Source organism: Hordeum vulgare, chromosome 6H (genome assembly GCF_904849725.1).
Source record: "Hordeum vulgare subsp. vulgare chromosome 6H, MorexV3_pseudomolecules_assembly, whole genome shotgun sequence".
In the NCBI taxonomy this organism is placed as follows: domain Eukaryota; kingdom Viridiplantae; phylum Streptophyta; class Magnoliopsida; order Poales; family Poaceae; genus Hordeum; species Hordeum vulgare.
The window spans coordinates 199,352,981-199,376,397 of NC_058523.1; the positions used below are offsets into that span (position 1 = coordinate 199,352,981).

The window sequence follows — 23,417 nt, forward strand, 5'->3', positions numbered from 1 at the left end:
CCGAAACTTGCAAAAGCTTGGGGCTTTGCACCCCCGTAGCGAGCAACTTGTTAGCCCCGGAGATGGAATCCCTAGAGTACCCCGTTGCCCCGCCGTAGCACCCTCGCCGCACTCGCAGCCGTGCCGCTCGCTGGTGACATCTTCTGGTTCCTGTCACCGGGAAGGTGTAGGCTAGTGAGAGGAGCCGGGCCAAGAGGCCCCGAGCCCCTCTCCAAGCAGTTCCCCTGCCGTAGCCCAACTGGTTGACCAAGCGCGCATTGACCGCAAGGTCTTGGGTTCAAATCCCCCTGGCCTATTTTATTTTCCTCTATGCATTTGGATGCTTAGTCAATGACCACAGGCCCACATGTCATAACTTGGGGGCCCTGGTGTCTATGCCACTGGGACCACCCTGCAGTATTTCTTATGGATCCAACTACACAACGGCGCCGCATATTTGTCTTCCGATGCGGCGGCTCTATCTCATCTATTTCTTTCATGCATGGAGCAATACACAAATATGACAGCACAAAATATTATTTTGATTTGCATTTCCAAAAAGATTTATCTCCCAAACTGTTATCTCAATTGATGATCGGTTTTCACAATTAACTTTCTCGTGATGAGATCTTTAAAACTAGATCCCAAGTTAACATGTTTTGATAACTTTTTTTCGTCGATACTTGCCAGATTACTGTTAAATCATCTTGCTTGTCAGCTTGATGAACAACAATATAAACCACTAAAAACTTGAAGCATGGTACTTTTGCATTTTCTAGCTTTTTTGCACCAATTAAATGTCCACTCTCTAGCTTCACATAGCACTGCAATGCTTTAAAAATATATAAAATGTTCCTGTAACTATGTATAACTTTTATGAAAACTGTACATGTGTAATATGAGAACTATGATGGTGTAACTGTGACAACCGGTAACACACGAAAAAATCATCAAAACATGTCAATATAGGATCTTAATTTGAAGGCCTCGCCAAGACGAACAAAGCGGTGGAAACATATATCTAATTGAATTATTGGTTTGTGAGATAAATTATTTTTTAAATTCAAAAAATATATTGTGATGATACCATTACGAGGTAGAAGATTTTGTCAAGCATGCATGTCTACTCTATATTTTATATAAACAAAATTTCATTAAACATTGGATAGTAACTACATGAAGAAAAAAGTGATGCATGTAGCCCTGGGCACAAGCCGCCACACGGGAATGGCCTAGTGCTGCGTCACTCATTAGAATTTCCCTTCTTTTTTAGTGTTTATTTTTGTGTGCTGTAGATATTCTAGAATTCGCATATGTCCAGATTTGGACAATGCCAGAAATGGCATATGCCATATTGGGCTTTGATTTGACTTATAAGTCATATGGATTGTAGAGTGTTTTACTTTTCTGTTTGCTGCTAGTTTTATACATGTGCATATAGGAGTGTGATATGTGATTTCGGGGTGGAAAAATCCAAGGAATCCAATGGTGGCATTGGATTTCACTTTAAGAAAATTTGCAAAAGTGGCATTTTGTGATGAGGTGGTTCATTTTTGTAGTATTTATTCTGTGCATGCTTTGAAGTTTGTGTCAGCATGAAAGTTCTAGCATTTTGTGGGTACTAGGCCCTGGTATTTTAGTTTGGCATGATACTCTTGTAGATAAGTGGGTTCCTTGATGTTAACATGTGAAGAAAATATTATTGGTTGCATGCTAGAATATTTTCCAAGTGTTGGAACTGTTATTTACTTCCCCTGGTGTGAGCATGGTTCCCATGGCTATGTTGATCTTTGGCGGTTGCACCAATGGCATGAATTGTAGTGGTTGAACCCCTCTACAACTTGGTGTCGCAAGTTTGTTCATAGAACTTCGCATCATAGATTTATTCCTTGTTAAACTTGCTATGTTGCTGAAAGTTGCATCTAGTCAAAATATGTGATTTTGACCAAGTCTGAGATTCTCGGATTACTTTCTTGCCCTGTTAATTGGATGCTAGCAAGTATTCTGTGAGGATTTATGCCAAGCTATGAACAAGTGATTTGTAGAATTTGGGATCCTCTATCACCCTGTTAAATTACATGCCATAAAGTTTGTTGTAGCTTAGTATTTTGTTGCTGTCAAAATGCTTCAGGTTATAAATTGCTAGTGAAAAATCTGTGATTTTCACTAAGTAGTCAACTGTTATAATGTTTTCCATGTTTAGAGATTGGTAGCCACTGATTCTTGCACCTAGTGAATCACATTTTATTGTGTGTTAAAGTACTGTTTGATAGCTTTGATTGCATGTCTTGGTTGAAGCCATTAGATGGTTGTAGCTGCTATATTTCTTTTGAGCAAAGTGGTAAGATGTTGTTAGTGGACAGATTGTGTGCTATATTGTTTTGGCCTTTGTGTGAGTTGTGCTTGATGAATTTGCATGATGTTTAGCTCTATTCCACCTGGAATTTTGTGCTTAATCTAGTGGCAACCTTGGAATGCCAAGTGTATGCCCATAGCTACTGGTATATTGTTGTTTTGTCTCCGTGGCCTTCCGCATTTGGTTTTGTAGTTTCTGAGAGCTTCGTCACTCGGTTCGCGACGTTCTTTATATGTTTTTGCACCGTCTTCTAATGATGCATCCATTGCTTCCATGTTCATGCATGTCTAAATAAGTTAACTTGACATTCTGTTTAGAATTTTAATAACTCAAGTAATGCATGAAGATGACTAGAATAGCAATGCCATGCTTCCTTTCATGCCCCACATGCATCATATTGTTTGTAGCATTGTAACTTGCTGGTGTTTATTGGATGCTTATTTTTCGGGTAGCAACGGGTGCTGAGAACGAGTTCGAGGATTCCGTTGGGTACGTTCAGGAAGATCAAGAGCAGTTACAGTCTGAAGATCTCACACGCAAGATGATGGTGACCTTGAAACCGTTTCTAGCTTTGCTATGTCTAGTTGAATCGTTTCTATCATTACTTATCGCTGCCTACCACCTGATAAATAAGCCTCCAAACATTACCATGAATCCTCTAACCCTTCACCTCCTAGCAAACATTGATTGGCTTATGCCCGGTGATTTGTTCCGTTTTGTCACCCTAGTTTCGGCTATCGGTGTTTTACTCCATAATTGAGCGCTCCTAACATGCTAGGGGTTGTTATGGGGACCCCCTTGGTAAATCGTTTAATTTAAGGCTTGTCTAGCAAGACCCAACTTTGGTATTACATTTGGTCATAACTTAATAATTAAAAGCATAGAGAATAGCTACCCCGAGGAAATTAATCAACCCCCGGGCCAATGCTCCGCATGAGTGTTGGTCCAACCCAGAGCACCTTATTAACGCTCCCCGGGGCAACTCGGTGTTTTCGCATGGTAACCATTGCTCATTCGCCGTGTCCTGAGAACGAGATACGTGTATCTTATCGGGTTCATCGAGACGTCGGGTGGTCTTCCTAGACTTGTTCTCACCTTAACGATATATCTTGAACATTGAGATTCCGTTAAGATTTTGGGTTTTCTCAGAGTTGAGGTTTTCCACTAAGGAATCCAAGGAGATCATGAGTTTCGTGATCGAGGCTTTCTATGCAGCTTGTGATAATTTGTGATGGATTAGTTGGAGCATCCCTGCAGGGTTAAATCTTTTGGAAAGCCGTGCACGCGATTATGTGGCAAACGTGGAAACTTTGTTAACATCTGGTTCTAGATAACTTGAAATAACTTAATTCAAACTTGCCAACTGTGTGTGTAACTGTGATTGTTTCCTTTAGAGTTCCTCCTCTCATCGAGAACACGGTGGGGTTATGACTGACGTAAGTAGGTGTTCAGGACCACTTAGTAATTGTATTAGCTTTTCGAACGTCATGCGTAGACCACTATATTACTTTATGTTCTTCGTAAGTTAGCCACCATAAATGCTTAGGTGTTGCTGCAAACTCAAACACATACCCCATCCTCACCTAATAACTTAGTTAGATTCGATACCATGGTCATGAGATTGCTGAGTCCTAGTGGCTCAAAGATTACTGCAACCAACCCACAAGTATAGGTGCCGCAGATATAGATGCTTCCGAGGATACCCAGCTGAAGTGGGAATTTGACGAGGACAGTGGTCGTATGTACATGATGTACCCCGATGACTAGAGGTCCTTGGTCGTGATCGTGGGCCTAGCAAGGCGGAAACATTGCTTTTGTCGTGTATATTGTCCATAGTCGGACCCTGTCTTCTGAATGATTTGAATAAATGTTGTGTGAATATTGTACTTAAATTTGTGGCGAGTGTAAGCCAGTCTTATTACTCATCCCTCTTGTGTGTATTGCAATGTTTACCATTCTTCCGAAACGCTTAGATGCACCCCTTTCCCCTTTTGAGGCTTTGCCCCCAAATAAGGAAAGAACCGCATCTTGGACGTTACACACTCACCCCGCAAGGTCCCATTCTCTTCAAGAGGGAGCTCTCCCATACACGTCTCCGCAAGATGAAGGTAACCTCGCAAGGTATCCCTTGCGAGGCAGGATCTCGCGAAGTCCTCCGCTTGGAGGGGACGTGTGACGCTAGTCGGAAGGTCACGTGATCATCACATGGGAGGCACCTGGCGCTTGTAGGGGTGGAAAGGACCGTGCCAGTGGGCATGGGCACAGATTCTTTCCATTTTGTGATAAAAGAGCAGGGCATCGTTTCCCTTCCCCGAAGCGAGTCCCAAAATTGCTACTTTCGTGCATGGAGACCGGAGTGACGCTGCACGTTAGGACAGGTCATCGGCAAGGTCTTGGGCGGCCCGTTTGCAAAGTGAAGACTACTTTTCGTCAAGAAGACATAGCGCTTGTTCCCTCTAATTTCCCGCCCTGTGACTGCCCTTTTCCCACTGATATTTTTGGGGAAAACAAGACCAAGGCAAGGATAAGAGGGATATAGCCACCATCGTAGAGAGGGATCCACCATTCGAATAACTGAGCTGTCATTCTCCCCCCGGAAGTTCTTCTTTCACCTCTAGCTTGTAACGCTTGTGCAAACTTGAGATAAGAACACACAAAGCTGGGGTAGGGTTTTACAACGCACGATCGCCCGAACCTGGTTAAATCTCATGTTTTGTTTCTGCCTTGCGAGCGTAACTTAGCCATGATTGAGGAGTAGATTGCGCAGAGCACCCCGGTGTTCGAACCATGGTTTTGGAGGTTTTCCTTCAGGCCCAAAACCAACCTCCGACAGTATCGAATACACGATGATGTACCTCGAGATCGTTTTGTATGTTCTAACCTGAAGGTGAATAGGTTCTCCCATACATACTACACCACTAGGCTTATATAGATGCCGAGAATAATTAGATTACATTTACAAACTAGGTCGGTTGTAAACTTGTTGAATACAAGGTTGTTCTTGGAGTGCACGTTCATCCTTCAACAGTCTTCATCTTGTATACGGGTGAATCTCGATGCTTCGATCGTCCTTTATATGGTGGCTTATCATACCCTTTATCCGGCCCATACTCATTAAACACTTTGGGTTGGCCCCCCTCCTAATTCAGTACACCCTCATCGACCCCCCCCACACACACACACTACAGGAATCACCTTCTTTGCTGTCTGCCATCACAGACGGCAAAGACAAATACCCGTACGGCAAAGACAGTACCACAGACGGCAAAGATTGTCACGGCCGGCAAATTTTCTGCGTCAGCCTACGACGGCATAGGACCTTCTTTGCCGTCTGCCCCCCCTAAAGCGGACGGCAAAGCTCTTTGCCGTCAGCTTTCCTGAGGAGCAGTCGGCAAAGAGTTTGGGACGGCAGCCGAGAGGCGTTGCCTCTGTTAGGGGTTAACGGAGCCTTTGCCGTCTGCCTCCTCGGCAATCTTTGCCGTCTGCCTCCCGGTCAAGCTTTGTTGTCTGCCTTCTCCTCCCCTCCCCTCCCCCCCCTCCATCTTTGACGTCTGCCCCATTTACTATCTTTGCCGTCTGCCGTGTCCTCCCCTCCCCCCTCTCTCCACTTTTGTCTTCTGCCCCCTCCTCTGTACCCTCTTCTTTGCGGTCTGCCCACCCAGCAGGCAGACGGCAAAGAGACTATATGGCCAGCTGCTACTGCCCAGGTTGCACAGCTGGGCGACACGTGGCACCTTTGCCGTCTGCTGGCTGATGGCAAAGGCCTTTGCCATCAGCTGGCAGACGACAAAGATCCTATATTGTCCCATTTTTATTTATTTTTTCTATTTCACATCACACATACATATAATTCAGAGCACGTATATCATAAATAGATCACAACACATATATGATATACATATAAAGCTCATCAATGCCATTTGTTCATCAACGTACATCCCATATATCAAAAGAACCAACACATACGAAGTTTCATCCATATATACATACATATAGTTGCACATATATTGTTCATCAACACATACAAAGAACCAACACATTGTTCATCAACTCAAATAAAAACGGAAACTAAAGCACTCCAACGCCAGCTTCCATGCATGTAGTACATCCAATCTGCAAAATGGGAATAAGAAAGTAAGTAGAAGAAGAACAAAAACATATATATGACAAATAAGCTAAATTGAAGAAGAAAGAGAAGAAGCAATAAGAGAACAAGGAGAAGAAAAACAAGAAGGAGGAGGAGGAGGAGGGGAAGGGGAAGGAGAAGGAGAAGGAGGAGGAGGAGGAGGGGAAGGGGAAGGAGAAGGAGAAGGAGGAGGAGAAGAAGAAAAAAGAAGAGAAGAAGAAGGAGAAGAAGGAGGAGAAGAAGGAGAGAAGAAGAAGGAGAAGAAGGAGCTCCTTCTTCTCTCCTTCTTCTCCTCCTTCTTCTCCTTCTTCTTCTCTTCTTCTCCTCCTCCTTCTACTTCTCCTCCTCCTCCTTATTCTTCTCCTTCTCCTTCTATTCTTCTTCTCTTCTTCTTCTTCTTCTTCCTTCTCCTTCTTTTTGAGCTAAATATTCCAATTATGTCATTTTAGAGGAAAACAAGCTAAGTATATAATATTCATGAGCTAACCAAGGTTCTTATGCCATTTTGAGCTTATTATGGTATTTTGGAGCTAAATGGGCTAATTATGTCATTGTTGGGTTAATTAAAGCAAGGATAATATGAAAGAGGAGAAGAAAGAGGAGGAGGAGGAGAAGAAGAAGAAACCAAGAAGAAGGAGGAGAAGGAGGAGGAGGAGAAGGATAAAAGGTCCTTGGCCTTCTCCTCCTCCTCCTCCTCCTCCTCCTCCTTCTTCTTCTCTTCTTCTTCATCTCTTCTTCTTCTTTCTTTTCATTTTGCCTATTTCTTCTCCTCTTCTCCTCTTGTTGGAGCTAATTTAGCTAATTATGTCTTTTTTGAGCTAAATGGGCTAATTATGTCATTTTAGAGAAAAACAAGCTAAGTATATAATATTCATGAGCTACCCAAGGTTCTTATGCCATTTTGAGCTTATTATGGTATTTTGGAGCTAAATGGGCTAATTATGTCATTGTTGGGTTAATTAAAGCAAGGATAATATGAAAGAGGAGAAGAAAGAGGAGGAGGAGGAGGAGGAGAAGAAGAAGAAATCAAGAAGAAGGAGGAGGAGGAGGAGAAGGAGGAGGAGGAGAAGGATAGAAGGTCCTTGGCCTTCTCCTCCTCCTCCTCCTCCTCCTCCTCCTCCTCCTCCTTCTCTTCTTCTTCATCTCTTCTTCTTCTTTCTTTTCATTTTGCCTATTTCTTCTCCTCTTCTCCTCTTGTTGGAGCTAAATTACCTAATTATGTCTTTTTTGAGCTAAATGGGCTAATTATGTCATTTTAGAGGAAAACAAGCTAAGTATATAATATTGATGAGCTAACCAAGGTTCTTATGCCATTTTGAGCTTATCATGGTATTTTGGAGCTAAATGGACTAATTATGTCATTGTTGGGTTAATTAAAGCAAGGATAATATGAAAGAGGAGAAGAAAGAGGAGGAGGAGGAGAAGAAGAAGAAATCAAGAAGAAGGAGGAGGAGGAGGAGAAGGAGGAGGAGGAGAAGGATAGAAGGTCCTTGGCCTTCTCCTCCTCCTCCTCCTCCTCCTTCTTCTCTTCTTCTTCATCTCTTCTTCTTCTTTCTTTTCATTTTGCCTATTTCTTCTCCTCTTCTCCTCTTGTTGGAGCTAAATTACCTAATTATGTCTTTTTTGAGCTAAATGGGCTAATTATGTCATTTTAGAGGAAAACAAGCTAAGTATATAATATTCATGAGCTAACCAAGGTTCTTATGCCATTTTGAGCTTATTATGGTATTTTGGAGCTAAATGGGCTAATTATGTCATTGTTGGGTTAATTAAAGCAAGGATAATATGAAAGAGGAGAAGAAAGAGGAGGAGGAGGAGAAGAAGAAGAAATCAAGAAGGAGGAGGAGGAGGAGAAGGAGGAGGAGGAGAAGGATAGAAGGTCCTTGGCCTTCTCCTCCTCCTCCTCCTCCTCCTCCTCTGTTATGACCGGCTTGGCCTATGGCCGGCGTAGTCCCATTGGGTGTTAATATTAGCGGCTTGGCCCGCAAGTTATCTTAGGTAAATTACTTTAGGAAAGTTATCTTAGGCTCGAGTTATAAATACTAGTTGTAAGACATCAATTGAGATCAAGCAATAAATATATTATCTTCTATTGCCCGGCTCTCCAAGGAGTCGGAACCCTAGCCTCCGCCGCACCTAACCCTAGCCGCGACGGCGCCATCTCGCCGGTGCGTCCGCTCCAGCCCTCGCTCCCCTCCTCCCTTCCCTTACAACCTACGCCGGAGGCCCGGTAGGAACCCTAGTCCTACCAATTTGGTATCCAGAGATTCCAGGCTGATCATGTCGCTCCTCCACCACCGCTGCCGCTCAACACCACCACCGCCCCACTGCCGCAAACCACCACCACCGCCCCACCGCCGCTGCCGCTCACGTCCGGGACCGCTCCCTCGCCAGTGCCGATCATCACCGCGGAGGAGCCGCTCCCCATACTCTCGCCCGAGGCGATATCGGGCACCCTGCGGGAGCTTGTCCAAGCGGTCCGAGGCATCAGCCTCTACCTCGCTGGGACCCAACCCCAGCCGCCGAGCGTCGCCCCCACTACCTACGGGCCGCCGTCGCTGCCGTGGGCCACCCCGGCCTTCCAGCCACTCCACGGAGGGGCGCTACAGCACTACCACGCCGCGGGCACTCCCTGGCCGGTGTGGCCGGCCACCACCGCGCCGCTGGGGGGGCTGCCCCACCAGTCGCTACCGGCCACCACGGCGCAGGCTCCGGCGCCGCACCAGCAGCCGCCGCCGCCGCCATCGACAGCAGCACCTCCAGCACCCCGAACCACCGGTCAGCCCCTACACCAGGTGCAGTTCCCGTCATCGCCATCGCCAATTCCCGCGTGTGCAGCCGGATCATCTTCGGGTCCGATCTATACCCCGGCACCAGAACACCCGGCGCCTCTCTGCCGTTCGAGCGGTCCTCTAGCTCGGCGCCCTACGGCCCGGAGTTTCCCGACCCGGCATACGCGAGGCCACCGACATCCGCGGCTCCCGGACACGGCGGGCCAACATCTCCTCGGTTTGCTAAGCTGAACTTCACCACTTATGACGGCGCGGAAGACCCCCTTAACTGGCTCAACCAGTGCGAGCAGTTCTTTCGGGGGCAGCGGACGCTCGCGTCGGATCGCACGTGGCTCGCGTCCTATCATCTCCGTGGTACTGCCCAGACTTGGTACTACGCCCTCGAGTAGGACGAGGGCGGCATGCCACCGTGGAACCGCTTTCGCGAGCTCTGCCTTCTCCGGTTTGGCCCCCCCATCCGTGGCAGCCGACTGGCAGCCCTCGGCCGCTTACCGTTTACCTCAACGGTCCAGGACTACGCCGACCGATTCCAAGCCCTGGCATGCCACGCACCAGGCATATCCACGTCTCAGCGTGCTGAGCTCTTTGTGGGTGGCCTACCGGACCATATTCGCGTGGATGTCGAGCTCCGGGAACCCCCCGACCTTCAGTCCGCCATGTACTACGCCCGGGCCTTCGAGCAGCGGGCCCAGGCACTGCAGCAACCGCCCGGACGGGGCGGCCGCCAGCTCAGTCGACCCGTGCCGACCCTTCCAGCACTGGGCCGGCCTCCGCCAGCCGCAACGGCCGCACCTCCGGCCGCCACACGGACCTTCCGCAGGTTGTCCCCGGCCGAGCAGCAGGAGCGTCGACGTCAGGGTCTCTGCTTTAACTGCGATGAGCCCTACACGTCGACACATGTCTTCCCCCGCCTCTTCTACTTGGAGACGGTCGACTACACCGAGGCGGACGAGACGAACGACGCACCAGACCCGGCCGCAGATTCTACGGCGACGGCCTGCGTCGTCTCTCTCCACGCCCTCGCCGGCATCCGCCATGAGCGGACCATGTTGCTGCCCGTGACGATCCATGGCGAGCAGCTGGTCGCCCTGCTAGATACGGGCTCCACTCATAACTTCCTGCCCGAGGCAACCATGCGTCGTCTAGCTATTCCGACCACGGGCGGGGAGCGCCTTCGGATCACGGTGGCCAACGGTGACCGCCTCCAGTGTCATGGACTCGCCCGCGACGTTCCCATCACCATCGGGGGCGAACACTTTTCCATTAGCTGTGCCGGCATCGACCTCGGCTGTTTCGACTTCATCCTCGGTGTGGACTTTCTCCGGACCCTCGGGCCCATCGTGTGGGACTTCGACGCCCTCACGATGACATTCTGGCGGCTGGGACGCCAAATTGGCCTTGGCCTCCTCCTCCTCCTCCTCCTCTTTATGTCTTTTTTGAGCTAAATTACCTAATTATGTCTTTTTTGAGCTAAATTACCTAATTATGTCTTCTTGGAGCTAAATTGGCTAATTATCTCATTTTAGAGGAAAACAAGCTAAGTTTGGAGGAGAAACTTACCGTAGTGGTCATCAAGGAGGAGAAACACCACGGTTGCTCGCGCCGGCTTCGTTTGGAGACGGTTGCCCTGGAGAAGGGTCGTGCGATGCCGCTCGGGAGTTATTCTGTAGAAAAGATATTTTGCAATGTCTCAGTTAGCATGATGACACTCAATTATTAATACTAGTTTATAATGAAACTCACCGTGCCAATCGAAGAGAAGACGGGCATCGGCGGAGGGACTTGACCGCTCTTCTCGCACACACCGTGAAGAGTGGGTCGTATTAGTTAGTATTGAAACAGACATTACACACATGATTTGGCTAATGTGAAAAAAAACATAACACAAAAAGCTCGTACAGGGACCTTTGACCCGCCTCATTTCAGGCCCTCTCCTCCTCAAGCAATCGTGTCGTGCTCTGGTCCCTCTCATCAAGAGCAGCCTGAAGAGCAGCCTGGCTTGCCAATCTCTCTTTCTCAAGAGCAGCCTGGTTTGCCGCTCTCTCTTTCTGAAGAGCAGCCTGAAAAACCATTCCTCGTTACCACAGTAATGATCTATGGTGACACACATAATGAAATGGATGAAAGTGTTCTTAGTCCGTACAACTAACCTCGATGGCAAGTTCGACTGGCCGTGGACGACGCGTTATCTCAGGACAGTTGCTCGACTGGCGCGCCTTGATCTCCGGAAGAGTGAGTGGACAACGTATTCTCCCATCTCCAATGGCTATCGAGCCATGGGGCCTCCCGCCACCAGATATCATCACCAACTCTGGATCCAAAGGTTCCTGGCTAGGGTTAAAGTCATCCCCTTTCGTAGACTTCCCCGCGTCCCTGTATGCCACGAGCTTCTGGTGGGATGATATGTTGGTGAAGTTACTGGGATCATCCAAGTCAGACTCAGAGAATGCCTTTGCCTTCTTGTACGAGGCAGTATGGGCCATGCCATAAAGGTCGTACAAGTGTGGCATCTCAGTCTTATTGTGATGCGCCTAAAAGAGAGGAACAAAATATTAGCATAAGAATGAATTGCATGAATCATGAAGCAAATCACATACCCAGTTTCGTCCAAACTGAAGTAAGTTGGTGCTGCCTTGATGGTGTGGCACACCAACCATTTGGCTACGCCGATCCTTCGCATTATCGTGGACGGCTCGCCAGCTGCCTGTGCACCACTCATCAACCAACGCCTCCCAACAATCCATCTTATCCGCACACCATCTTGGGGGCACCTGTAAGTTATTAGAAAGAATTTTCAGCGCTACGCCTATGAATGAAATCAAGAAAACTACGTAGAAGGACTTAAGAATAGGTAATTACCTTCATGTATTGCTCCTTCTTCAGAAACTTTCCGCGGCAATCCTTCTTCTCCTTCTTAATACCACGCGTGGCGTAGTAATCTCGAATAGCCTACGGCCGAGCCTCGTGGCGCAAGTTCTGTAGTAACCGCCTACACTCGACCTCAAGAACCCTGGCCGTCACCTCCTCATATCCATCCTCACACCTATAGAAGGTCTGCAATCAAACGTGAAAACACCGATTAGTACCATAATTAGCTATATTGTTAATTTTAGATTATGTAAAAGGATAATTTACCCAAAAGCTCCTCATCACCATCTCGGCCCTCGTGTGGCACAAGACACCATCTATAATCTCCTCCGGCGGGGCCTGCGCAGCCTGGTAGTGCTCCCAGGTAAATCCTAGTGTAGGAACCTGACCCTCACCAGGCAACGTGACAAACCTCGGGAAGTTTGTCCGGCAAAGCACACCAAGGATGGAGTTCGGCCTACGGACTCCAAGAGGGTGTACCCATCCCCTGCAGTATGATAAGGTCAGCGCATTAGATATTTGAACAAACTTGAAGGCAAAAGCTAAAAAAAGGGTAAATGTACTTACCTATCTCCTTCAGGTTTAATCACCGGCCTCTGCTCGCGGGTAGCCGGGGCGACCGGGAGACGTGTACGATTGGCATATACCGAAGAACACTAACTGCGATTTTGGTCTGCCTCTTCTCACCCATACCGTTGTCTACCACAAGATACCTGCAAGACTCGCAATTGGGACAATAGTCCAAGTGTGCATACTCCTTCCTAAATAAGACACATCCTTTCTCACATGCATCTATCTTCTCATAGGGCATCTTAAGTACACGAAGTATTTTGTCCGACTGGTACAGGTTTGCACGCATGACATGGCCTTTGGGTAGGAAACGTCTAAATAGTGTCATCATCGCGTCGTAGCATTCTCTTCCCAAGTTGAACTGAGCCTTCAGAGCCATTACTTGTGCAATTGCATCCAGCTGACAGAGCTCGGTGTGCTCATGGAGAGGACGTTTTGAAGACTCCAACATTTCATAAAAGGCCTTTGCAGATTCCTCCATCTCATCTTCCAAATCCCGAGCATCATCAAAGTCTTGCACCATGTCTTCGATCCCAGTACCATGCTCGTCCGTGCGACGACGGACCACCTCAGCTCTTGTGCGTTGTATAGACTCACCATGAAATGTCCACACCGTATAATTAGGCTTAAAACCCCTCCTCTGCAGGTGTTTAATCATTACAGCCTCTGTCGTCTTTTTATAGTTGTCGCATCCAGGACAGGGGCAATAGTTTCTTTCCTGGCCATTTGCGAATGCGGCTTTCACAAATTCCTTTGTTTTTAAAAACCATTCTTTCGTCATCTCTTTCTGACTAGGGTGACCGGTATACATCCACGCACGATCACTCATCTTGCGTAGCTACTAAAGACAGTAGAAATATATTTATATATAATTTAGCATTTATATTCATCTTTCGCCATTTTTATTACGTCCAGGCAACCTACACGCTAATAGGTAAAGATAGGTCCTAATCCCACCCGAGTATGTGTAGATTGGGTTCGTTTTCCCATGCTCTTCTCCGGATCCAACGCAAAATTTCGGCAGCACCTCCCCGCTATTCTCCTGATACACGTCTCCGCAATAAACAGAGAGGATGTGCATCCAGAGAACAACAGGGAGGCACTGACGAAATTCCGCATCGGATCCAAAGCACAGCATACGGGAAAACGAACCCAATCTAAACACACTCGGGCTGTCGATGGATAATGTTGGACAATTCGAAAGGATGGCGGTTATAAATATGCAAAGACATGCATATTTATAGATGTCGCCCTTTCGAACGGGAGACGCATACTGATAAATTAATTGAATTACCTAAATCTAGAAAGTTGCATCCGGAAACCGAGCCACAGTAAATGAAGGGGCGGGGAGGAGATGAAATTTGTACTGACCCACGAATGCAGGGGCGGAGCTCGTACAACGCACGGGCAGGTCTTCGCACAGCAGACCTCACAGCGACGAGACAACTATCACATGTAAATCCACCCGATCAACACAAATATTCCAATTATGTCATTTTAGAGGAAAACAAGCTAAGTATATAATATTAATGAGCTAACCAAGGTTCTTATGCCATTTTGAGCTTATTATGGTATTTTGGAGCTAAATGGGCTAATTATGTCATTGTTGGGTTAATTAAAGCAAGGATAATATGAAAGAGGAGAAGAAGGAGGTGGAGGAGGAGAAGAAGAAGAAATCAAGAAGAAGGAGGAGAAGGAGAAGAAGGAGGAGGAGGAGAAGGACTAGAAGGTCCTTGGCCTTCTCCTCCTCCTCCTCCTCCTCCTCCTTCTTCTTCTTCTTCTTCTTATTTTCTTTTTTCCTCTTATTCTTCTCTTCCTCTCCTATTTTTCTTCTTCTTCTTCTTCTTCTTCTTCTTCTTCTTCTTCTTCTTCTTTCTTCTCCTCATCTTCTTTTCCTTCTTCTTCTTTTCCTTCTTCTTCTTTTTTTTTCTTCTCCTTTCTCCTTCTTCTTCTTATTCTTTTCTTATTTTCCTTTTGCCTTTTCCTTTTATTCCTTCTTATTTTCCTTCTTCTCTTCTTCTTTTTATTCTTCTTCTTCTCCTCCTCCTCCTCTAGCTCTTCTTCTTCTTCTTCTCCTTTTTTCTTCTTCTACTTTTTCTTATTTTCTTCTACTAAACAGGAAACTAACCTAAGACTAAACATAAACCTAAGACTAAACATAAACCTAAACTAAAACTAAATCTAAACCTAAACCTAAACTAAAACAAGATTGTGGTGGCATAAACTAATTAAGGGATATTCAACACATAACAAGTTTCTGTCCAGTCCACTAGTACTTATCCAAAGTCAAAAAACATTGGTAGAAATCCATTGTTGGAGCTCACCTTGTGATTTGGGCGAGAGGAATCGGTCGAAGGGCTGCTGCTCCTGGCTCCGACGCTGGTCTCGGGAGTCAATGGCGTCCGGGTGACCTCGTCATTGCCATGGGGTTGCTGCTCCAAGCCGGTGGAGGGAGGAGTGCCGCTGAGCGAGGAGGGGGTCTGGCCGGTGATGGGAGGGCGAGGGCGGAGGGAGGACGGTGAGGAGGGCGAGGGCGAGGGTGCTGGCGGAGGGAGGACGGCGAGGAGGGCGAGGGCGAGGGTGCGGGCGGAGGGTGACGACGAGGGAGGCGGCGGCGCTCGCAGAGAGAGGGGGTGAGGTGGGGTGGGGGTGGCGTCGGCGGCGCTGGGGGCCGGGGGCTGCTGCGGCGGCGCTAAGGGGAGAGCAGTGAGAGAGAGTGCGTGGGAGATAGGAGAGAGGTGGGGCGCGCGGCGACCGTTAACGTTTGGGGGGTCCATCCCCTTTGCCGTCTGCCACGAACGGCAAAGCTAGTCAGGCAGACGGCAAAGGGGTGGGTGGGGCCGGGGTGGGATGGGGAGAGAGGAGGGGTGGGGTGGGATAGCTTTGCCGTCTGCCATCCCTACCTTTGCCGTCTGTTGACAGACGGCAAAGAGGTGGCTGATGGCAAATATGTATTTTGCCATCAGCCTCCTCTTTACCGTCTGTTTTTTGCCAACACACGGTAAAGAGGTTCTTCGCCGTCTGCTGGCTGATGGCAAAGATTTGGCAGACGGCAAATATAGGAATTCCAGTAGTGACACACACACACACACATCGACGTGTCGAGCATGGACTTACAACTGAAATAAATATGGGTTAGGCCAAGTTGTATATGGACGATGAACTCACAAAAAGACAAGAAAAAGTGTGTGCTTGGTTGCATGTTAACGTTGTACTTGCACTTAGAACAAAATGAGTGAATTGCAAAAAACCATCACATTTGCACTAGCTACTTGAGCAGAATTGCCACCACATTCCTTGTCCGTCCTAAAAATTTACCGATTTCCTTGCTAATTTTCTCAATAAACACTGATGATTGATTTGGATCTAATTAATTCAATTTCTGACATATTGGGCCCACTAGTCAGGTCCACATGGCACTAAATGTTCAACGACGTTTGTTAGCCGTTAAGTTGAACAGAGGGCCCTCCCATCAGCATTGTTATCTCTCTGAAACCTTCTTCTACTCCTTGGTGGCATTCCAACAAACACCTCACGTGCATGGGCAGAGGTGGACGGGAGGGCAAAGCTGATGGTCTGGACGGCCTCCAAGTCCGAGGTAGGTGGCGCGGGCGCGCATCCAGGCCGCATACCCGGCGGCGAAGAGGTGGCCCTCGATGGCCTCCAGGCCGGGGAGCGCAACGAAGTGCCATCCCTGGGCGTGCGCGGCGACGTCGGTGGCGAGGAGGAGAATAGCGCAGGGGACGCTGAGGAGCCTGGCGGGGCCCTCCCCTGGCCTGCCTCCACCCGCCTCCGCATGTCAGCAGTCACGGAGTGTGCGGCGGTGGCGACGCCCGTGAGCTTCCCCATTGCGTGGTGCGCCTTGAGGAGCAGCACCGAGGTGATCTGGCACGCGTTCATTCTTACGGCGGCCGGCGACCCCGGCAGCGGTTGCACCTCGAAGATGGCCAAGTTCGAGGTCTACATCTTGACCATCATGGACGGGGCGGCCGATCCGTTTATGACCTAGCCCGCGCTAACAGCCGTCTTGCTGGCCGTTAGACTCGTCCTACGTGGCATCCGACATGTGGGCCTAGAAAATTAGGAAGGAAATCGGTTGATTTTCGGGACGGACAAGAGATATGGTGGCAATTTTACTCGACAACTCCAAATATGGTGGTTTCTTATAATTCACTCGAATAAAATGAGGTTCGGACCTAGTTACATATCAAACGCAGACTGGCAACCGAGGAAAAAAATGTATAGGGACAGTTACAACTAGAACAAAAAAAATATCATAATTTTTAAATTTAAATCAAAAAATAAAAATAAATTCATTTTGTTACCTACACTGTCAAAGAGAGAAAACAGAGACAAACCAGAACACAAGTAACAACAGATAAATTAACCCATATCATGCTCTAGCCAAAATTCTTCCTCGTGCTCGCATGCACGAAGCAGCAACAGCGGTACAGTGGAAGTGGCAGGGGCTTAAATGGCTAATCGAACAGCTCTAGACTTAGATGTGAGGTAATCCCAAAACCAGAACCGCAAAGTAACTAAACTGAACAAATTAAATGGCTAATCATACAGGGAGAAACCGTTCTTGCTCTCCCATCCGATGTCGCGATCCCTCCTCATGGCCGAGCTCCACCGTTTGTCCCTCCCACCCCCGCGCCGCCTGCCCTTCTCGGCCGGCTGTTCATCGGCCTCGTCTACGGCGTCGCTGGAGTCCACCTGTTCCCAGAAGAGTGGGTTGTCTTGGAGGTGCTTAGGGAAACCCTTGTTGAGGAATCGCTTCAGGAAATTCAGCTGAACCAGCCTCGCCCATGTAGAGACCCTCAGCACGCTGTGCCCGCTCGTGTACGACAATGGCATCGACTCCTCCGTCTCCGGGCAATCGCCTTCGCCTTGACTCATGATGTCGGCGATCTGCTGGAAGAACTCAACCTGTTCTTCCGTGAGGATTTGGTCGCCGCTCGCATCAGCCGCGAGGTCGGACAGTATCATCTCGATCACTTGGATGTCTTCCGGTGAGGCGTGCTGCGTCAGGTTGATCTCGACGCACACGGCCAGCGCCTCGCCAGCGGCAACCCGTACGGCGGGGTGTTCGCACTCGAGGAGCTCGGCGAGGTCGTGGAACGGGATCATGGCCTCTTTGAAGGTGCAGGGGTACGACCTCAAGTCACCGACGGTGGTGAGGAGCAGCGCGAGCGCGCAAACAGCGGCAGTCAGGATCTCAGGGCTGGATGTCGTCTCGTCTTCGGCACGCCTGATCGCGCCCCAGACGGCCTTCATGGACGGCGCCATGTCCTCCGGGCGGCGCGCGCCGGCGAGCGTTACGGCAGCGAGGCAGTCGAGAGCAGCTACCATGGTCGCCGCGCCGGACGACGGCGCGTGCAGCGTCTCCTCAAGGACGGGGAGCACTTTCTCGAGGATGTCCTTGGAGCAATCGACGCCGTGGGCGGTGGCGGCGCCTACGGTAAGCGCGAGGAGGCCGATGGCGCGGTAGGCGAGCGTGGCCTCCCTGCTGCTGCCCTTACGAAGGGAGGCGCAGCAGCGGTCGAAGACGGTGAAGTAGCGGTAGTTGAGCTCGTCGACCGGGACGAAACGCTCCAACGCGGCGACTAGCGCCTCCATGCCCTCCTCGCGCACCGCGCGGCGCTTCTCGTGGAGCTTGTCAATGCACTCGCCAATGACGTCTGCACAGAAGCCACGCGTGAAATCGATCGGCGCACGCAATCATTAGGAAGTCACAAGGGATGATCGATCGACGATGGATGGGGGACACGACGCGCTTACCGGTCTTCCGGCGAGAGTTACAGAGGCTCGACATCGTGGCCAACGCCGGGCCGCCGGGATACGGAGAGGATCAGATAGCTCTGCGGGCGGGCGTGGTGGACGTGAAACGAACGTATGTAGGCGAGACGGAGAGAAGTACGTCGTGACGGCTAGGTATATGTGGCAACATATAGGGGGAGGACAAGCCACGAGGAGTCGAAGACGAGACGGGGAATAAACGTGCCCGTGACGGAGGCCCATATGAAGGCCAAACGCACAGGGCATCACGGTATGGCGAGTCACAATCGAGTTAGTACTTAGTACACATGCAAAGAAAAAACATTGTTCCTCGAGGTTTATTTTTATTATTATTTTTGATCAATTTTCCATTTGGTTTCCCACAAACAAAAAATACTTACTCATTCCAAATATGAACATTTTTTAAACAACTTGAACATTTTATATAGAAAAAGATAACTAAAAAGAATGGGTACTTTCAAAATTTATGAACAATTTTTAAATTCGTCAAAATGAAAAAATAAAAATAAACATTTATATCTTGGGGAATAAGGGTGAAACAAATTGAAGGAAAAGAAATTTTTGAACCTGAAAAATAAAAAATAAAACATAATAAAAAAGTAAAAAATGAATAGCAAGAAAGAAAAAGAAAACCGAGCAAGAACCTTCGATAACCTTCCTAAAACCAAAATTTCAAATCTATAACCTTCCCAAAACCGGATGACCGACGACAGTTGGGCCTTCGCACCAAGGCTCGCCTTTATGTGATACTAGCAAAAGTGATTCTGCGTTGGGACGGAAGAAAAAAAAATCATACTTTCCTGATCCAATAACCATGTGTCAAGACCACAATTTGTACACGTCCTTTCTTTCAACACATGAAATCACATATGTGTTATCACTTATCCTCCTTCTCTTCCTCGCCTACAATGGTCTCTCTGCCCACACAATCAGAATGTGTCTTTCCACCCTCGTTGACGTTGATCTCAATGCTCACACAATCATAACGCATTTGAGTGTTGTCAATCATAAGGCGTCTCTCTATCGACATAAGATGAGAAATCATTTTTACTGTAAGGTTTTGACGAGGTGTGTATGTGTGATTATAGATGGTTTCTTTCGTCTCCAATCCTAGTTTTGTTTAGGGGTTCATTTCCTATCCGAATTTGCATCGATGTCTTATTCACGGTTTCACTCTAAATATCATTTTTAATGGTTAACATGCAAAATAACATCATATTCTTATTCTACACATTTTTCTAATCAAATTCATATATAACATGTTAAATTTGAAGTTAAGATTCAAATGATATTGACTTTTTTTACAACATTTTCTATGTATTGTGATTTGATTAACCCAATTATCAAGGGGGTTTCTGCGAAAAAGTGACATCCGACTTGATACTAGCATGCAGTTTGATTACTAGAAACACTAGTTATATGCACGTGCAACGCACGACTAACCGAATAATTTATAAATTACTTTTAATATTAAAATTTTAGTATATATATATATATATATATATATATATATATATATATATATAGCTGCAAAAATATTGAAACACAGACAATATACACATTACTTGCACTCCACTGAAAAATTGAAAACAAATGTATTCAGTGAAAAAATGGAAAAAATGTTTGAAGTAACATAAGACAAGGAGACCATGGTCAGCAACAAATCATTTTGCTAAATTGCATATGATCAAGTTGAAATTTATATCTCTTTTCAAATTCGACGTAAAAAGCCACTTGAATTATATGGAAATAAATTAATTCTCCAAACAGCATCGGAAAAATGTTGCACAATTGTGGAATAATCCAAAACAATTATTATTAAGGAAAACAACATCACCCTCGATGTTGGTGTGGACCCCACCATCAAAACAGAGTCATTTTTGCATTAAAAAGTGCTCTTAAATTCAGTGGAAAAATTCAAACATATTTCAATGGGCTCAATTATATTTGTGGTCATTGAAAATACTGTAAGATATGTGTTGGACCATGTCACACATTTTTGCTATAGGGAATAGTTGTTGGGATTAAATAAAGCAAAAAAAAAAAAAGAAAGCAGAAACAAGAAAATAAAAAATAAATAAAAAGAAGAAAGCTACTGGGCACTTAGGCCCAGCTGGTACAGGCTGGCCCGGCCTAGCTAGGCTGGCCTTTCTCCCACCTCCCGAAAGAGGGAGGGGAGGCCATGGCGCCACATCCGTCCGCGCGCGGATGCCCTCACTGGCGAGCATCCCACGGCTCCCCGACGCGGATAATGCCACCCTGAGCGCCTCTCCAACCCTAGCATCCTTTTAGCCTCGCCTCGCGCCCCCATGGACCTCTGTCCTCTCTTGCCCCTTCCCCATGTCCGGCCGAACGCCGCCATGGCCATGCTACGGTGATCGCGGCCAGCACTCGCCTCGCTCCTCTCCGTCGAGCCCAGACGCTCCACGACATCCTCCTCGACCCCCTCGAGCTCTGGATCGAACCGGAGCACGACGCAGCTTCGCCCCGTCCCTCTTCTTCAACCTCGGACCCAAGAGCTCACCGTCGTCGATCTCTTCTCTCCGAGCTCCTCCTACTGCACCGGGCCTTCCCATCGACGCTGGTGAGCTCCTCTCGCCGCTCCTTCGCCTTTGTGCGCTCGGGTAGCGGTGGCATGTGGCGGCGGCGAGGAGGAGACAGAGGAGGGAGATGGAAGTGGGGAGCGGGCGCCATCGCGCCGCGAGCTCGAGCTCCTTCACTGGTGGTTGTCCCACTCTCGAGGGAGGGGTGAGATCTGGTGGTATCACGTGCTGCAGGATGGGTGGTGGAGGTGGAGCGCGGTCAGTCATGGAAATTTGCTAAGTGCACACATAGATGTATTAGGTAAATGCTGGCTGTTGGATTACGATTTGTGGGACTAATTATGTGGTGCTGATTGCTTTGTGTATTTTGTTATACTAATTGCTGGATGCACGTAACAAAGTTTTCGTTTGCTTGTTTAATAGTAGTATAGATATAGATGATGCAATCTCTGTAAATTCTGATCGATATTTTTTTTGACCGATCAAAAATAGTAATTCTGACTTATTTCTGGAGAACGCCGGTTTGGCGAACAAGATACCAAGTGAGGCAACCAAAAGAGAGATCGCCGTTGCTGGTCACTCGCGGACACGCGATACCTTCTGTAATCTGGAGTAGGATCTTTCATCTTTGATTGATCCGTCTTACCAAACTGTAGGCGGCTCATCCACCTGATCTCATTCAACATCCCATCTCTGACAGATCAAAAATGGTACATCTACGGGAATATTCTTTCTAGCAGCCATCTTGTAGAGCTCCGGCTGGATGTCTTCATGACGCAGTATAGACACAGCCGAATTTGAAAGAGAAAAAATTGAACTCAAAAGAGAAATAAAAAGTAGGACCGTTGCCGGGAATCGAACCCGGGTAACCAGCGTGCAGGATGGGTGGTGGAGGTGGAGCACGGTCAGTCATGGGAATTTACTAAGTGCACACATAGATGTATTAGGTAAATGTTGGCTGTTGGATTAGGATTTGCGGGACTAATTGTGTGGTGCTGATTGCTTTGTGTATTTTCTTGTACTAATTGCTGGGTACACGTAAGAAAGTTCTCGTTTGCTTGTTTAATAGTATTATAGATTAGGTATTTTCTGCAAAAACAAAAATCCGGGTTCAAATTGGTATGCTGGTTGTTTATAAGGAAAATCAGGGGCTTTTAAAAAGATACCATGCTAGATTAAAAATAACTATTTTACTTATTAGTAGGTGGAAATATGCAATGAGCCTCATATAGGATTAAAGATTCTCCTATATAACCCTCGTTGTCGCAAAATTTCAGGAAGCGCTAGAGGGTTCCCCCATCGGACGAGGCCGACTCACTTGGGGTGATTCCAAGAGGATCCTGCCGGATGAATTTGTTAGCTGTTATTTAAGGTTTTAAGCCGGTTTTTGAAAATATATGCACGCTCTAGAACGTTAGTACTAGATTGTTTTGCTATCTATCGTGCGTGAATATAAACTCCCTTCATTTTACATGATCCAGTTCATTGGTATCAATCTTTTTCCCAAAATGTTGTGAATTTTAGGAAACAACAAAAAAGTTTAAATAGTCATGAATACTAAAAATATTCACCAACTCGGAAAATACTTCTGAACCTAAAGAATGTACCCCAATAAAACGCTTAATAACAGCAACTATTAAATATGTCATAATTTAGAAAACTTCATAGTTTTCTTGACAAATACAGTATTTGAAAGATTTCGATTTTACGTTACCCTATACTGTTAACATAGAATGGAAGGTAGGGGTATACTAAAATCCCATCACTAGTTTTCTAAGTGTACGATAGACATAGATTTTTTTTTTTGTTATGGCCTCATCGGAACCTTCGCGGTGTCGTCGGTCGGCGGATAATGGCGACAGGAAATCAAGACGGCGAGCCCCGCAACCATGTCTCACGACTCCTCCATAGTATCCTTCGAACTCTTGCTCCGGTAGCTGGACAAAGGTGCCTCCGAGCCGTCGTCCTGGACCATGACCTTCCCCTCGAGCTCGTCTTCTTCATCGTACACGCGAGGATCGTCCGTTGAGCCCGTAGTGAGCTATCGCTTCTCCGCGCCTATTTTTCCGTCGTTTTCATCCACTCCAGTGTTGTATCGCTGAAGCTAGCGTCCTATCTGCCATGGATGAGTGTGTGAAACTTGTGCCGCACGCTCAGACCCAACCCAGCCACACTTGTGCCCGTTAGCGCTCCACGCCAGTAAGAACAACTGCCGCGCTCGTGCCACAGATCCGTCGTGACTGCTCGTCTGCTCCAGCCTCCTGCACGCAAGGAGCCCCATGTCGCCCTCGCTGCTGTGCCCTAGGAGACATCGATGTCCGGAAGGCGGAGACGTCGGTTCAAAGGTGTTGCACCTTTCCGACCGAGCCAGCCTCACCGCGGCG

General features: G+C 47.5%; 1 protein-coding gene across 1 annotated transcript; it reads right to left on the reverse strand.

Moving 5' to 3' along the window:
- Positions 1-17,070: 17,070 nt before the first annotated feature.
- LOC123405297 (interferon-related developmental regulator 2-like) lies at positions 17,071-18,506 on the reverse strand. Its single transcript, XM_045099043.1, has 2 exons — positions 18,473-18,506; positions 17,071-18,372 (listed from the first exon to the last, which is right to left on the reverse strand). The coding sequence occupies exons 1-2, from the start codon at positions 18,504-18,506 to the stop codon at positions 17,252-17,254; spliced, it is 1,155 nt and encodes a 384-aa protein (XP_044954978.1). The 3' UTR covers positions 17,071-17,251.
- Between the last annotated feature and the right edge of the window lie 4,911 nt (positions 18,507-23,417).